At 42.8% G+C, this 18,430-nt stretch overlaps 1 protein-coding gene across 3 annotated transcripts in view; it reads left to right on the top strand.

Annotated features, from left to right (window-relative positions):
• Positions 1 to 3,724, top strand: part of PDE6H (phosphodiesterase 6H) — a 192,599-nt gene extending 188,875 nt beyond the window's left edge. For 2 of the 3 annotated variants that reach the window (XM_084810108.1, XM_084810110.1), the window contains 2 exons: positions 338 to 378; positions 2,051 to 2,461. In XM_084810108.1, coding sequence (XP_084666234.1) covers positions 338 to 378; positions 2,051 to 2,127 — 118 coding nt within the window. In that variant the 3' untranslated portion in view covers positions 2,128 to 2,461. Of the gene's footprint in view, positions 1 to 337; positions 379 to 2,050 lie in introns of all 3 variants that reach the window. The other variant, XM_084810109.1, reaches the window with a different exon arrangement.
• Positions 3,725 to 18,430: the final 14,706 nt, after the last annotated feature.

The raw sequence follows: 18,430 nt of genomic DNA on the forward strand, positions 1-18,430 counted from the left end.
TCCTTCTTCTCTGACCCAGACTGCTCATGTGTACTTGATAGCAAGGAAAAGGTTACATCTTATTTAAATCTGCCTTCCATTTGTCTTTGAATTTGCAAAGTCTCAACTGCTTATAGAGCACAAGGAAAAAGAAAATCAAGGCAAATGCAGGGATGTGCTAATAGTGCTAATAATACTCTCAAGCAGTATAGCTAATCCTGCAATTAGGAAAGGTCTTGCACAAACTGTTCCCTTTCATGTTTTCATGCTGCTCTTGGGTTACAAAAATATATTGATGCATAAGCAGTTCTCTCTCTCCTGGTTGTACCTCATCTTACCTCTGTTGCTTTTTCCATAGTTTTGGAGATGATATCCCAGGAATGGAAGGTCTTGGAACAGGTAAATTATGTATAATTCTTCTTTTTTGTAGTATTCTCTTGATTAAAACAGTGCAGAAAATAGTGTTGCTGCTTGGCTTAATCTGGGTGATAAATGAATACAGCCGGGGGGGGGGGGGGGCAAATCGTTTTCTTGCACTATACTTCTTTTAGGAACAAAAGAAGGGCCTTGCTAGATCAGAGTAATCTAGCTCAGATCAGATCATTTAGCCCAGCATTCTGTTTCCAACAATGGCAAGCCAGATGCTTCCGAAAAGTCTACACGCTTGGTAAAATGGAAACAGCTTTTCCCTGTTGTTTTCTCCCAGTTTCTGGTAATCAAAAGCAATGTCCTCTGAAAAATGAAGCTTAATTCCTAGACTTGGAGAATAGATCTATTAATCATTAACAATCCATCCTTAAAGCCATCTGTTGCATCTTGCCATTGCAACAACCTGTGGCAAAAATTCCATAAGTTCAAATGTGTTACATGATTCCCTGTATCTTAGGGTAGGTTCACACACACACTTTACATATGTACTGCTAGTTTACCCAGTGTAATTAAGGTTGCTGTGAAGTGAACTTGAGGTTGGTAATTAACTCATATAAAAAAACATAGTTATGTGAAGAAGATTGTGAGCAAATCTAGTGGGGACAAAATTTCAGCTCAAAGCCCAATTTATAAAAAAAGAAAAAGACCAAGAATTACAGTATGTGCCAAGATTATACATCATAGCCTTTGAAATGAGACACAGAACTGTGAAAGATACGAGATAAAACAGCTATTCTGAATGCCATGTGTAAGTAAGTTTCACTGTGGCAGGAAGCATTAAAGTCTGGTCTAATCTGCTGAAGTGTCCCTGATGGAATATTTGCACAAAGATAATGAAAGAGTTTAAAAGTACTTTCAGTGCATTTCTAAATCCTGCTGTCTGCCTTCTATTCCAATAGCCCACACTGAGAATGAGATACCCAGGTGACAGCAACAGATGAGCCTGAGGAAATACATAATTTGACGCTGTGGTGCTCAAGGATTTCATTCTGTCAGAATTTCAAAGTGAATCAGCCTAATTCACACCTAATGTGCAGATCAGACCATGATTATCTTTAGGATTTTATGCTTCTCTGAATTTTACAATGTAATTCGCACCTCAAAAACTGTACCGAAATTCATATAAAGATGCGTATTTTAGGATAACAACTAAGTTTATCAATGTATACTGAGGGAAATAATTTATTAATGCTTATTTTGTGAGAAATTAAATTCCAAAATATGTATTTAAATATATATTTAAATACAAATTTGTGCGGATTATTTTAAAAAATCGCAGATTAACGCAGAAACAGGATGGAAAGGATTCATAAATTAATTCTTGTGAAATTGACATGGACCAGAAATAGAATCATCCATCCATCCCAAATTTGTAGGGGAGAAAGTACATTCTATGTTGAGGGATTCCTCCTGAGCACTTTACATGCTTCCTCTTTTATATGGGAAGCCACCACTTTGGTGTACACTTTAAAGTCCAAGAAAACTGAATAGATTAGGAGTTATTGCTCCAGTCCCTTTTTGCATGGGGGTCCCTACAAATAAAATTCCTTCTTAAATGAGCTTGTCCAGCTTGATATATGTGGGTGTAATAAGTCCTCTCTCTCTCTCTCTCTCTCTCTCTCTCTCACTCACTCTCTCACAGATATCACAGTGATCTGCCCCTGGGAAGCTTTCAGCCATCTGGAGCTTCATGAGTTGGCACAGTTTGGAATCATCTAAACCACCAAGATCCCTGAGTGTGTGTCTGGTGATATCTGGCGCTCCAGAACAGTCTTCATCACCTGTAACACTTATTTCCACCCCTCCATCCAAAGTTTTGGCATTTTACAGAACAGGTGGCTTTGTGGGTATGGTCAGTTCTGAGTAACTTTGTTTTCAGGTTAACTTTGCAAGGCATTAGGAAAGTCTACTAAAAATATCCAATTGGCTCATTAGCTATGAACTAGAATAGCTTCTAAATGTTTTCCTATAAAATAGCTTGTGCTCTTTTTCTCCCTAAAACTATCCACGTGTGCAGTCTCCTCCTGTGAACCAGGATTCCTATGTATATATTAAAACAAAACAAAAAACACCCTTGCCTATACTTTTCATCTTCGATACTTTGTGAGTACGTCTGCATATATAGGCAATCCTGGATTTCTCCAGAGTTTAACCCTGTGTTAAACTCTGATAATTCTCCCATGCATACATGCAAATGGCCACAATATTGAGATGACAATCCCACATAATGAATAGCCCATGCCTAGGTAGGAATGTCCCAAGAATGGCAAAACTAACTGCACTTTGTGCCAGGAAAATACTTTGGAGCCTGCTAAGTTCCATGGGCAGTAACACCACATCAGACATAAAAAGCAAGGACTTGATACTCTTATTACTCTTATATGATATTTCTTATCATAACTTTCCTTCCTCCTGAGTAAAAATTTAATGAAAACAGTTGCAGCAGCAGCAGGGAGAACATGCTCTGTACAAGCATAAAGGCACTCTCACTTATTATTGTTTCACTGACATCAGACATTGCAACATCTCCCAAGAGAAGCTCCCATTTATAATGAAGTTCTACCTAGCTCCAAGTGTCTTATTGTTTACCTTGGTGGAGGATTTAATTGGCAGATTTTAGTTAAGAAAATGTGAAAGCTCTTGGGTGAATCAGGCAGCAATCCTCAATGGGGACTTACTTCTGAGTAGACATGTATAGGATTGCACCTACTTTGAAATATCTAGAGTTGCTTTCTGTTCCCTTTGACTGAGGGATAGGATGGATTTTCATTTGAATCCAACTTCTTAGCAAGTTCTCTGTATCATTTTTGCAACAAATCATATAGCTAACCTCTGAAAACTGCCTCACAAATGACAGATTCTCTGCACAACTATACGTGGTTTTAGAGGAAAACCCCAAATAAACCTCAGATGTGAGGATCACCCAAGTATCTATTTTACCACATGTATATGGCATAAAATAGAAATTTGCATGGTTCTCAGAATGTACATAGATGTATATGATGTGCCTCCCTGCCCCCATGCTTATGCATACCCAGTTTAGAAAAACATCCTGTGTGAAGCTGCTATGCTGTCACGGCACATGGGAGATCCCAATAGACTCATGTGACTGAAAAAACATATCTTTATAGGAAGCTAGGGATGTCGGAGAAATCTGCGGGGGAACCAAATGAGTTCAGATTTTCATGAATCCGACCCGCAGATTCTGCAGTGGACTGGGTTCTCCCCTCGGGCAAATTCTCTGGGCTTGCAGACCGGTTTTCTAACTTTCCTGAAGTTTGTGCAGAAACAAATGCAAAATAAAAAAAACCTGGCCAAAAACGTGCATTTCCTCCATAGACTAAAGTGTGAAAACGTGCATTTGGGGGGGATTTGCATATTTTTGCATGTGTGAATTTGCGCAAATTTGGAAACAAATCTGATTCCATTGATCGGCAGATGATGGAACGAAAGGTGCCTGACAATCCACGAAACACAGTCAGAATGGATTTTGCATAATCCTTACACCCCTATAGGAAGCAGATTTATACCTTGTTGTTGCTCCCCAACTATTTCACCCTTGCCTTGGTATCTCACAGCCCCAGGTATTATTAATGTTGTTGTTGTTGTTGTTGTTGTTGTTGCTGCTGTTGTTGCTGTTGTTGTTGGTCTTTTAATTCATTCTGCCCACTTGGAGTGGTCCTGGAAACCTCTAGGATAAATCCTTACCTCTTTTAATCCAAGAAATGTTTCTTGTCAGGAGAAGCTCAGCAATCCTATACTTTGCTTAGGCTGGGTGCAGAGATACGCTGCAACTATGCTGACAGAAAAGCCGTTCAATCGTATAGCCACTCAGCTGGTGGGTCTTGGGAATGAGCCCTAAGTGACTTTTACTATTTCATATTCAGAATGGAGGATGTTATTTTATAAACATTATTCCTCTGAGTTCCACCCACCATATCCTACTACTGGGAAACTTATATTTCCCCTTTATGCTGCTGTTTTCTGACTTACATCTCTCTTAGAGAAGTGTAGTGATTTATATGAAGCTGCATTTTTGCTTGAAACCATTGTTTCAATGCACATTATACACATTGAGAGCCAGTGTGGTGTAGTGGCAAGAGTGTTGGACTGGGAGCTGGGAGATCCGGGTTCTAGTCCCCACTCGGCCATGGAAGCTCACTGGGTGACTTTGGGCCAGTCACACACTCTCAGCCCAACCTACCTCACAGGGTTGTTGTTGTGAGGATAAAATGGAGAGGAGGAGGATAATGTAAGCCACCTTGGGTGCCTTGCAAGAGGAAAAAAGGTGGGATATAAATGCAATAATAAATAAAATAAAATAAAATAAAATAAACCATCAGCTTATATACAGTATGATTGCCTCAGACAGCACGCTCATCCGCTAAAATAGCATGATGATATCAACGCTGGGATCTTTTCAAGCTAAAATGTAAGCCTCGTCTCTTCAGTCTAAAGGGAAAATCCTCAGCAAGTTAGCAGCAGTCCTGCTTCTAGATCTTCTAAACCGGCTACTAACTATATACACAGGAAAGATCTTGCATAGCACTTCAGTATTATGAAAGAATAGTAATTATCCCATCAACATTAATACTAATAAACAATGCAGCAACATTTTTCATGCAGTGTTGCTCTTCTTTTACTTCAATTTCTTTTTGCATCTCTGATTCTGCATCTTCATGAGATCTTGACTGTAATATTATTTAGTTTTGAAAAGTGAGTTTTATTTCATTGTCTTCAATTGTATATATCTTGTTTTATTGTTTCCCCTTTTTGATTCTTTGATTCTTTCTCTGAAATTCCTGGTTTTATATGCCATCTTTCTCTGCTTTTTGAATTCTAATTTCCACACTGTATTTTTATACACCAATCCAAAGTACAATTCATGGAAGAAAGATCCATTTACAGAATGGCACTTCCTCCCACATAAATGTGCTTTGAATCATGGCCAAGATAATATTTCTCTACAAAAAGGTCTAGTGATCACATAAGGAGCAGCCTTTGCCTCAGTCATGGCTTCACCCTTTCTGTACACAGTATTTAACAACAACAGTACGCCCAAACTGCGAGACTGAGGCTGTTTCCACGACAACGGAAAGAGAAGCAAATGGAGGAGTACCGGATTTTTTTAAAAGGAATCAGCTTTGCTGTGATGTGGTCTGTGCAGGGCTCCACAAGCAGGTTCTCCAGCGCAGTAAAAATCGCTTCATAGACCATACTTCCTGGTGGGGGTGGGGATTGGAGTGAACATCATCTGACTGGCAGGGGCTGCTCCACCAATAAGAGAGGCTTCTCCCCCTCTTTCTCCCCCCCCCCACTTTCTCCTTTCCCCTGAAGGTCCAGATGCACCTGCATTTCAGGAGTAAGCCTCATTGACCACAATGGGAGTTTCTTCTGAGTAGACACACATATGCTTGTGCTGGGAAAGAGAGCAGTAAACACAAACTGAAACCAGCCCCCATTTTATTCTGCAGGATCTCTATAATGAAGGGTCGAAGTTTCTTCCCAAGGCAAACCAAACAAAGGAGAATCAAGACTCGAGATCATGTTGCGCCTTGTCAATTGAGGGGGTTCTCTGTAAGTTCTGTGGGCATTCAGAGGACAAGCCTCACTCAGCACAATGGGAGGAAACACTCCTTGACCGGGGTCACAGTGAAAGGCACACCCCTGGGCAGGGCTGGCATACCCAAGCTAAATGCGGGGGTTGGGGTATACAACAACTATACTGGGGAGAACCTGACTTAAGGAAAAGAATTGAACTTTAAGTAGTTTCAGGAAATCCGTTTTTTCCCCTGATAAGCTTCGGGGTGGCTGCTGGATGGCCACAATGTCATGTATCCCTAACAACCTCCACACGCAGCCGGCTAGGAGTAAGTCACTGGTGGAAACACCCCCTGAGTCTTTGGGGGGAGTGTAACCCCATCCAGCACAGGTTGAATCCCTGTTCCCTGATCTGCCTTTTGACTAGCCAGGATGGTGGGAAACCTTGCTGTGAGGGAATAGCTGTTGGCTGCTCTTAAATAATCAGATCAAACTACTACAGTCATTAAAGGGAAAACTTCAGGGCCTTGAATAACTCAATAAGATAAAGTGAGCAGTTCTCTGCTAAAGCCATACAGGGGGGGAGAATCAAACTGTGTAGTACTAAAATATAATACAAATAAATGTTACAGGCACTGTCCAATAGGGGCCCTTATGCAACTGTATGGCACTCTGCAGTTTCTGTTTCAGTTGACAAGATATCTGGGAAGGGTGGGGAGAGGCACATTTTCCTGATAACAAGATACTGTGGTTTGAGTGCTGGGAAAATACACTATCCTCACAACAAAGCATTTTCTTGAGAGATGTTTGCATCTTGTAAATATCAATTATAAATGTATTTCCCAAAAGAAAACAATATTTTAGGAAGACGCTTGGGGCAGAACTGCATGTTCCCAAACTGTTTTTCAAGGAACTCCTATGAGAGAATTTGTGAGCCCCCCCTGTCAGGTTTATTTCTGATTTTGGAGGCCAGACAGAAAAAAAATGATTATGAACACATGCGTGTGGGGTGCGGGGGGCAGGATTTGCAAGGGAGAACTGGCCAGCAGAAGTTAAGCACAACCCTCCCCACTTGCCCACTATTCTCCCCTACAAATGTCCCCTCCCTTCTCTATATTATCATTACCAGGGAATCATAGGGTTCGGGATACTGCGTTTGCCTTGTAACCAATACTGCCACCCTTAGTTTTCTGGATGAGATAGTGCCTGATAGTGTCTCTCTGAAATGTGTTATATTTGCAGGTTTGGAAATATTGATAAAAATTCCTCTTCCCAATTCACCTCCATCGCTGGAGGTATTCAAATAATAACTGGACAGCGATTTATCAGAGTGGGATGCTTTAAACTGGATTCCTGCAATGAGCAGGGGGGCTTGGACTCCATGACCTAAATGGCTACATCCCAACTCTGTGATTCTAGTACACACAATAAGCTGATTCAAACTCACAGCAAAAGCACATGGTACATTCTTCCCAGGACCATACTACTTCCCATTCCAGGTAGGTGGTGACATTATCCAGTGTTTAAAAATAGTTGCACTTGTAGTTCATGTGCATGGAAAGCTAGTATGTTTGGGTGAAGGATTTGAGCCTCCTTTTCTCCCTGATGTGCAGATTTCCACAAACTGTGTTGTTGAATTTTTATATGAGGGAGAAGTCAAACTCGCAATTCCTCCCCATTGGCAATCTGAAATAGTATAGTCCCCAGGGGAATATACCATGTACTTTTTCTGCGCATTGGAATTAGCTTTAGAGCTAATAAGTGGGACCTGCAGCAAAATGTTGCAGTGTGAAGTGCTCCTGTTCAGGTTTCCAGCCACTCCATTCCATTCTCCACCTCCCTGGTTTCCCATTTGTATTTAACCCCTTCCAACAATCAGCCAGCAATTTGTCGCCACTGAGCATGTTCAGTCCTTATTGGGCTGGTTGTGGGGGTGTTTCCACCAGCAATTTACTCCGAGCCAGCTGCGTTAGGAATACATGACATCATGGACATCCAGCAGCCACCCTGGAGCTCGTCAGGGAACTAGGGATGGACAAAAGGGACTTACCTTGTCCCGCAGCTTGCTTCGCGGTGGGGGGGAGGCGCTTCGCTTCTCCCCCCGAAGTTCAGGCCGGGGGGGGAGGCGCCCCGCCTTGCCCGGCCGAAATTCAGGTCGGGGGGGGAGGCGCCCCGCCTCGCCCGGCCGAAATTCAGGCCAGGGAGAAGCACCCCGTCTCCCCAGCCGTGAAAGAAAAAGTGAAGGGAAAAAAAAAACGTGATAGGCTACGGAACGATTTACGTAGCCTATCATGGCTAGATTTCCAAAGTCAGCCATGATAGGCTATGTAAATCGTCACGTAGCCTATCACGGGTGACTTTGGGGGAAAAAAAAAAGTGCATACGCAAATGGCGGCACCCATGGGGCGCCGCCATTTGCGTTCCTTAGTTTGGCACGTCTAGTCTACGTAAATCTTTACACAGACTACAGCGAAAATATGGGAACGCTATTTGCGTTGCCCTTATTTTCGCCGTAGTCTATGTAAATCTTTACGTAGACTAGACGTGCTAAAATAAGGAACGCAAATGGCGGTGCCCATGGGGCGCCGCCATTTGCGTATGCGCTTTTTTCCCCCCAAAGTCAGCCGTGATAGGCTACGTGACGATTTACGTATCCTATCACAGCTGACTTTGGAAATCTAGCCGTGATAGGCTACGTAAATTGTCGCGTAGCCTATCACGGGTGTGTTTTGTTTTGTTTTGTTTTACTTTTGTATTTTATAATGGCGGCGGTGGCAACCGGTCGGGAAACCAGCCACCGCCCCCGCCAAAACGCCGCCGGGACTTGCCGCCGGGAGGGACATTCGCTGAAGGTAAGTCCCATCCCGGGGGGGGGGGCCAGCGGAGAATTTCCCCAACACTTTCAGGGGGCCGAATGCGTCGGCACTCGGCCTCCCGAAGATTCGGGGAGAAATTCTCTGCCATCCCTAGGAAAAACTGGATTTCCTCAGACTGCTTACAGTCCGATTCTTTTCCTTAAGTCAGGTTCTCCCCAGTATAGTTGTATGCCCCAACCCCTGCATTTAGCTCAGGTATACTAGCCCTGGCCAGGGGTGTGCCTTTCACCATGACCCCTGTGCTGAATGAGGCTTGCCCTCTGAATGCCCACAGAAATAACAGAAGCCCCTCAACTGACACGGCACATTTTAAAGCCCAATTCCTTACGTGCGATTAAGCGTGATCTCAAGGGTCCAATTCATTGCCTTAGGAAGTAACTACTTCACAGCTTCGTTATAGATATCCTGCAGGTTACAATGGGGGCTGGTTTCTGTCTTTGTGTTTACTGCTCCCTTTCCCACAACAAACCCATTACTATCTCCTCAGAAGTAATTCCCATTGTGGTCAATGAGGTCCTGCGAGTTAAAATGGGGGCTGGTTTCCATCTTTGTGTTCTCCCCCGCACCTTTCCCAGCACAAGCATATGTCTGCCTACTCAGAAGTAACTTCAATTGTGTTCAGTGGGGCTTGCTCCTGAAATGCAGGTGCATCTGGGCTTTCAAGGGAAAGGACAAAGGGGGTGGGGAGAGAGGGAAGCCTCTCTTATTGGCTGAGCAGCCCCTGACAGTCAGATGATATTCACTCCAAACCCCATCCCCACCAGGAAGTATGTTCTGTGAAGCGATTTTTACTGGTCCAGAGAATCTACTTGTGGAACCCTGCTCATAACAAAGCCGTTTCCTTTTTAAAAAATCCAGTACTCCATTAGTTTCTCCTTCCATTGTCATGAAAACGCAGCCTGGGTTTCCCTGCCCCCCCCCCTTTAGGGTTTATTTCCCTAAAGATCTTCTGAGGGTTTGCTCCTGCAAATATTGTGGTTCCCCCAAGCCTGCTGAAACCTCCCTCTTATGTATGGATGGTACCTTTTGGCTACATGATTCACTATGACTATATGACTAATGGTTAATGAATATCAGTGCGGTGCAAATTAAAACCTTTTTCACAATCCCAGATGAGCACATCTCCTTGCACATAATTGCTGTTTTCCCATAAATTGGAGCACTCTGCAGGCTAATCCTTCCTGATTTAAACATTACTTCAAGTGTTACTGGAGATTGTTAGAATTATATCTTCATCAATTGCTTAGTTCTACCATTACAGAAAAAATATATTTTTAAAAAAATTGTAACTATGTGATTTATCATATACTACAGTGAAAGCATGTGTGTGTGTGTGTATGTGTGTGTGTGTTGGTACACACGTACACACTGTTCCTTGATTATTATTCTTGAGATCCATGCCCTCTGCAATATTAATAATTAGAAGTAAAATGTAATTTTAAAAATGTTATGGTGCATATTCTCCACTATGTACGTCTTCATTCTTTTACTATAAAATATGACAACAAAATATTTTGTTTTTTAAAAGCTGAGTATTGCTTGGATCCGATTCCTTTTCTTAAAGTCAGTATTGCTTCACAGAGGGAACAATCCTATGGCCGCTAGACAGCGGCTCTGAGGTCGGTTCCCGGAGAACTGACCTCCCCCCACTTCCGTGCTGCCTCGGAAGCAGCATGGATCAGCCCCATCCTCCATGCTCGCAAGAGGAGCGTGGAGCAGCCAAAAAGAGGCGTGTCTGGGGGCGTTCTGGGCAGGGAGGGTGGAAATGCCTGTATGACACATCCAGTGTGTCGTACAGCAACCTCCTCCCCTGTTCCATCCTCCCGCAGCTAGACAGCTGCAATCAGCTGTCTAGCCAAAAATGCAGGGCAGGAGAAGTGCGGAGGGAACGATCCCCTCTGTGCTTCTCCTGCCCTACTTTGGAGGCAGCCGCCTAAGGATTGTGCCCTAAGGCTGCAGTCCTATACACATTTTCCTGGGAATAAGTCCCTCTGAAGGAAATGGGACTTACGTCTGAGTAGATATGCATAGGATGACACTATAAGTGCATGCATTATACCTAGTGTTATCCTTCTCCGTTGGTCAGGGGGATGATAAGCATAGGCTTATTGGGGATTGTAGTTTCAGTGTTTTTCCCCAGCCCTGTCATCTTCCCCTTCCCCATAGATATGAGGGAAAACTGAGGAGAAATCTGGCTGCCTCACCTTCTGATTCAGCAGTGGTTTTAATGGTATAGAAGAAATTGCCTAGTTTCAACATGGCAAACAATACATGCTACATCTGGCCTCAGTGCTGACATGTTTGAGGCATTTATTTAAATCATATCTGTTTATTTTGGCTTTCCTCCAGCCATGAGCTATCTTTCAACCAAACTCATGATACTATTGTTGTGTGTGATGTTGTTGGTTTTGTTGGTTTTTTAAATTCTTTTGTAAACTGCTTCGGGATATGTTCAAATGAGAAGTGGTATATAAATAATGCTAATAAATAAACATATGTATGCTGCTTTGTTTTCTAACAAGGCTAAAAAAAAGGGGGGGGGGTTTAAGAGCTGGACACCTTGGCTACCCTAGGCTTACAAATTAGGTAAATTCCCAGTACACCAATATGAAAACTGGTGTCACAAATGTTGTTAACTTGGATCCTCTGCAGACACTTATTCATCAGGTTAAGGGAATCTTTAAACTTGAGGTGTGGTGCATCACAATGAATTTTAACCTAGTCAGCGCACATGAACACGTGCACTCACACACTCAGTTAAAAACAGTAATTTTTATTTAAATAGGTGAAAAATTTACATAGACCAAAATCAAAGGAAAAATAGCACCACAAACAGACAGCTGTGAAAGAACTGAATTTAAATGGGAAGGCTTCTGTGTGACTGCAGAAGGAAGCCTTATGAAATAAGGATAGCTGTGGGAAGGAGACTGGGGTTGAGCCAGGCAGAGGCTTAGAAATGGAGAGCTGAGGGCTAATGGGAGTGAGGGAGAGAAACTGGCAGCAGAAGATACTGAGGGAGAGAGTGCCCTAATTTGCATGATGGTTTATCGTGATGTCCAAACCCAGGGAGGGTGGGTTGTTACCATGGTTAACAAACTACCCACGGCCCATGGGCTGTTCTTAGGTTTGGGGTGGTTTGCTAACCATGGCAACAACCCACCCTGTGCTGGATTCGCATGACACGATAAGTTGAGTCGACCACCCACCATGGCTTGAATATTCAAAATGGCAGCTGGCATGTGCAGCAACGCACTATAACTTAATTTAAGCCACGGTGGGTGCCAGCATTCAAGTGAACCGGCCCAGTGTGTGTGGCATGCTCTTAGTGAGAATTGTTATTCAGCCTATGTCCACCAGCTGGCACTGGACCTCTAGGGGTCTGATGCTGTTGGAAAGAGGGTGTCCAAATAACAAAATACACTCTTCGGAACCCACAGTGTTCTGCTCCAGAATGCATTTCATAGAAGACAGATTCATAAGGTTTAAAGACAAGTAACTTGGCAAAAAAACAGAGTAGAAGGCAGAGACAGGGTCTGAGACCCAAATGCCAAATCACATATTTGCCTCCACAAAGCACAACAAAATGCCCATTTCACAAAAGGCAAACTAGGGGTGTTCAGAGAAACACAAACACACACCACCCACAAACCAGGCAAAACACACACCAGATACACACAAAAACCAGGCAACGCACACACACAGCACAGGCAAAACACCCCTTTGTTCCCTTCTCTACCTGTGATGCACCGTACTACACCTCCCACACACCCAACTTACCGTTTTCTTTTTTCCAGGTGGCTGGGCATGCTTCAAAGAAAAGTGCTTGGCTGCAGCCACCCACCAATTTTATTTTCCAAGAATGCCTATGGGGCCCAGAAGTATTCTTGGAAATAAAAATGGCACTGGAGGGCAGCACTTCACTGCCCTCCAGTGTTAAAATATATAGGAATTAAAATATATAGGAATGTCTCCTCAGTAAGTTTTATACAATCTTCATTAAATAGTAAGACAAAAAATACACAATCCTTTAAAGCAGCCTTCTTCCACCTGGTGCCCTCGAAATGTTTTGGATGTCAACTTCCATCATCCCAGCCACCATGGCCAATGGTCAGGAATGCTAGGGATGGGCCATGGCTCAGTGGGAGGCCACCTGCTTTGCATGTAGAAGGTCCCAAGTTCAATCCCTGGCATCTCCAGGTAAGGCAGGAAAAACTCCTGCCTGAAACTCTGGAGAACCCCTGCCAGAAACCCTGGAGAACCCCTGCCAGCGTTGGCTAGTATAAGGCAGTTTCCAAATTCCAATATAGTCCAAAATATCTGGAGGACACCAGGCTGGGGAAGGCTGCTCCATAGGCTTGTTTATAGGCACAGCTTGATTAACCTTTCCAGAATAGTTCTCATGTCAACACATGTTCAGGCTAAGTTCACACTTTAGGTAATGTCAACTAATATGTATGTTGTTCAGTCGTTAAGTTGTGTCCAACTCTTCGTGAACCCATGGACCATAGCACACCAGGCCTTCCTGTCCTCCGCTCTCTCCCGGAGTGTGCTCAAGTTCATATTCATTGCATCAGTGATGCTATCCAGCCATCTCATCCTCTGCCGTCCCCTTCTCCATTTGCCTTCGATCTCTCCCAGCATCAGGGTCTTTTCCAGTGAGTTTTCTCTTCGCATTAGGTGGCCAAAATATTTGAGCTTCAGCTTCAGTACCTGTCCTTCCAATGAGCAGTCAGGGTTGATTTCCTTTAGGACTGACTGATTGACTCCTTGCAGTCCAGAGGACTCGTAAGAGTCTTCTCCAGCACCACAGTTCGAAAGCATCAATTCTTCGGCGCTCACCGCTCAGCCTTCCTTATAGTCCAGCTCTCACAGCCATATGTTACTGGGAAAACCATAGCTTTGATTAGACGGACCTTTGTCAGCAAGGTTATGTCTCTGCTTCTTACTATGCTGTCTAGGTTTGCCATAGCTTTCCTCCCAAGGAGCAAGCGTCTTTTAATTTCATGGCTACAGTCACAGTCTGCAGTGATCTTGGAGCCCAAGAAAATAAAATCTGTCACTGCTTCCATTTCTTCCCCTTCTATATGCCAAGAAGTGATGGGGCCAGATGCCATGATCTTAGTTTGTTTAATGTTGAGTTTCAAACCAGCTTTTGCACTCTCCACTTTCACCCTCAACAAAAGGCTCTTTAGATCCTCTTCGCTTTCTGCCATTAGGGTGGTATTGTCTGCGTATCTGAGGTTGTTGATAATTCTCCCGGCAATCTTAATTCCAACCTGTGATTCATCCAACCCGGCATTTCTCATGATATACTCTGCATATGAGTGAAATAAGCAGGGCGACAATATATAGCCTGGTCATACTCGTTTCCCAATTTTGAACCAATCGGTTGTTCCATGTCCCGTTCTGACTGTTGCTTCTTGACCCTCGTACAAGTTTCTCAGGAGACAGATAAGGTGGTCTGGTACTCCCATCTCTTTAAGAATTTGCCAGAGTTTGTTGTGATCCACACAATCAAAGGCTTTAGCGTAGTCAATGAAGCAGAATATAAGCTTACAAATAAACACCAAAATAGCTATAACATATAGATGTTAAATATGGCTTACTGCCAGTATCTACTGCACTAACAGCCTCATCCCATGAATGCGGTGGAGGCTGGTGGCTCTGATGTCAGTGGGGCAGTAAATCCGCTCCGGGTTTCAGTCAGAACTATGTGGATAGCTCCTTTAGAGTTGTGACTGAAACCCGGAGCAGATTCACCACCCAGTCTCCACTGCATGAATGTTTACTCAATTCTTGTAAAGTAAAGACTTAATTCTGAATTTGGTGATTTCAGTGGGGCTTACTCTCCAATGAATGGGTTTAGGATTGCAGCTCTTGATTCCCAGGTAATGAGTGGCCATGCTGCTTATCCACCAGCTGACATACCTATTTTCTTTTGTTAGCAGATAGCAAACTGCAAGTTCAGTAAGAGCAATGTACAAGTGTTATAGGCAGGGGAGAGATAATACTACAATGCCAGCTTCCCTGGGGTATATGATGTCATTACCATAACTGTATCACTATGGGCACCACAAGCACTAAGATAAATAATGTATGAGACCCTCTCCCATGATTGTCCTCTGTACAACACTATCCATCACTGGACACATGGGTGAGCTACTGAAAATGTGTTCTGTTGAAATGGTGCACGTTAAAAGTAATTGCACATGTTGACCTTCTTGGAGGCATCTGTGGTAAAACAGCAATATCTGACACGATGTCTAAAACTCAGCCAAATCTCAAATTACATAAAACCCCAAGAGAAAGAATGACTCAGAATCTCCTGGTAGTCAGAGGACAAACCATTAAGCTTATACAAAGAACCAAACTGAGGCTCAACATGTTATTGTTTGTATGCTATATGATCTGTGCTGATCTAAATGCTGTATGGTGAATGAATGCATTTGAACAGCCCAGGATAAACTGAACGCTAAACAACATTCCCACGCTCACAAAAACATCCATCAATGCTTCAAGTCAGCTCCATCTCATTAATGGTAACAATGACTGTTGCACATTACTGTTTCACATTTCCCATATGTCACAATGTTCTATCCATGGGAAGGATGCTAGGTGGACTTCTTTCCTTCTAATTTTCCTAACCTCGTTCATTCCGTGCTTGTTGCTGGCTGTGCACAAGAACAGATTGGAAGACTATCCCTGAGATGAAGCCTTTGAAAACAAGAGTATCTAAGGGGGTATTCACTATTTCTCCTTCTCCTCCTCCTCCTCCTCTCATACATTTATACAGCAGACAGCCAAGGTAAGTTATTCAGTGGAGAAATGTATTTCTCTCATCCATGATTCACACACACACAACCTCATTTACATTTTTGAACACTAGACACTAAATCTTTGTTGCTCTTTTCAGTAATGCATTTTCCCTGAGGTCAGCTTTTTAACAACATAATCCCCAAGGGCAAGCAGCGGGTGTCAACAAATCATGACAACTTAAAAACTTACTTTAAATGTTCTTGCTGGGGAGAGATATTTATTATATTTCAGGAATTAGAAGAAAGGGCTGCTTCTGTACAGTTCTATTTTTATTCTTATTCAAGCGTTAATTTTAACAGATGTGAACAAAGGTGAATCTGAAAAAGTTATAGATATAAAAAGGTACATCCAAGACATCAGCAAAACAACAAACATCCTAAACATCTCTATGCTTATGCTGCAATACAATACACACTCACCTGGGAGTAATTCCCATTGAATTCAGTGAGCCTTACATTTGAATAGCATAGGATAACAGTGTTAAGGATGTTTCATACGATCAGTCAAAATGCCATTTATTCTTTGTATGATATTCTCTAAAATCCCTTTTCAATGCTAATATCCTGTCTGCTCAAAAAAGATGGGGGGGGGGGGAGAGAATAGCTCAATTCCTCAGCAAATACGCCTGTTCATATATCTTCCCTCTCTTCTCTTAAAAAAAAAAAAAAACCTGTCTAAATATTTGCTTCAGCATAAGGGAAGTGAGGGTTATAACTTCCAAAACAAACAAACGTAAAGCATTGTGTTCCTTTTGTTTCCTTTTCTCTTCTATTCTTGACTCTCTTAATTTGCCTGGGGACTGTCAGATGTCCCATTTTATTAATATTAATAGTTAAATGTTTGATCTGTACCTGCTGTTCACAAGCCCTATGCAAAAGACTATACTTCCTAGAAGAAATGTCCGTCAAAGTATGCAGGGTGTTCACCTTGTTTTCTGACAAGGCCCTTAGCATCTCAACAACTACATGTACATTTCCCACCCACCTTGCCTGGCGGCAGCGGTGGAAAGTACTCATCTGTTGAACTTCTGCCTAGTTGAATTTATTCTATTTGTTTATTTATCGTATGGCACGCATCACATTGCAATAAAAACATAGAGCATAATAAATATGAAATGTAAAATATAAAATATAAAATATAGATAGGATAATTACAAACGTATTCTAGGTTACAGATATAGTTTTTTACTTCTGTTGTCACAGCCAGGAAATCAGCAAAGTCTCCATTGTAGGCTCAGTTTTGACACTCTGTGTCAAATGTCATATGTTGGATAGTTTGTTTTTCAGCCCCACAATCACAATTTGATGTTGTTGTTTTCCCCATTTATAAAGGGCATCTGCACATCTACCATGACCCATGCGAATTCAGTTCAAGGTTGTCCATATCGCACGGGGCTGGTCAAATCCAGGTGGTTTTTCCAAGATGCAGGGCAAGCTTCAGCATTGTGGAGGGCAATTTCCTAGCCAATGTTGTTTCCACATGTTGTGGATACTGAAATCATCTTCTAGAAGAGCTTTAGCAGTAGAAATGGCTTGATGTCTCGATCTTAACCTGTTTCGCTCCCAATTATTCAAATGCTCCGAGTATAATTCTATAGACCATTATTAGCCCAAGGAAACTTTTGTAACATTTATTTAAACCCAAAGCACCGCACCACAAATTGTTAGTGACTTCAAAGAAAATAGCAGGGGAAACAGCTCTATAGTTTGTGTGCTGGTAAACATTATTTGCACATGTTAAAAATATCACATGGGGTAATAATTAGCAGACCTAATGCTGTCAAGCATGTTTAGAACCGGAAAAACTTTTTTTCACACCTTCAGTTGTGGTGAGGTCAAGGTACCTTTTTATCTCAAAAGCAAGAACATGATAAGAGATGTACTGGCAGTCAGCAGATTACCTCACACAATGTTTTCAGGGACTTGGAAGTAACCTCTTGCATCCGATTGTCACCTTTTTTCTGCCAGGCTCTTGTAATTTTAGAGCTACAGCATTCTGAGAAGTTGCGGATGTGCTGCCTTTCCCTACATGGGAATACAGAGTTGGGGAGAGTGCCACCCATTGAATTTCTGCCTGGCAAGGGCGGCTGGTGGCTCCAATTTTGTGGGGCTGAGATTCCATTCTGGTTTTAGTTACAACCAGCCAGAAGCCTAAAGGAGCTATTCAAGGTGCTGAACCCTATCCCCAAAATGGGTCCAACACCTTATATAGCTCCTTTAGACTTCTGGCTGGTTGTAAGTAAAATCCAGAAAGGAATCTCTGCCCCACCGAAATTGGAGCCACCAGCCTCCCCTGCTGCCTGGTTCATTCTGTGCTGGATCATAAAGGCATGGGGGGGGGGGGGTGCGTGTGGACCAAACAAACCTGACAATGCTACCGGGTCGTATAAGTGCTATCACTTCTCTGTAACTTCCTCCACTTTCAGCAGCTGTGCAGGGATGATGTCTTCGGTCTCAATGTGCAGAGCTATCAAGGGTGGAGAGATGAAGGTGGAGCCAGGCAGCACAATGCAACAGGGCTTGCCATTTCCCCCTCCTTACTTAGATTTGTGTGCCTTGAACAACTGCATAAAAGGGGGGAAATGTTGCCATGTAAGCTGAATTTTTGTGAAAAATTTTCAGGGCTGTGTCTCCTTGTGTTTTGACCCAGTCTGTTGTACTCTTTAAGAAAGCCAGTGTGGTGTAGGAAAGGTAGTGTGTTGCCGCAGTTAGCATGTCAGATAAGGACTGAGGAGGCTCAGGTTTGAATCCCCACTTAGCTATGAAGCTCACTGGGTAACCTTGGGCTAG

Source organism: Heloderma suspectum, chromosome 7, assembly GCF_057233095.1.
Source record: "Heloderma suspectum isolate Gila_16-S chromosome 7, 16-S_ref, whole genome shotgun sequence".
NCBI lineage: Eukaryota > Metazoa > Chordata > Lepidosauria > Squamata > Helodermatidae > Heloderma > Heloderma suspectum.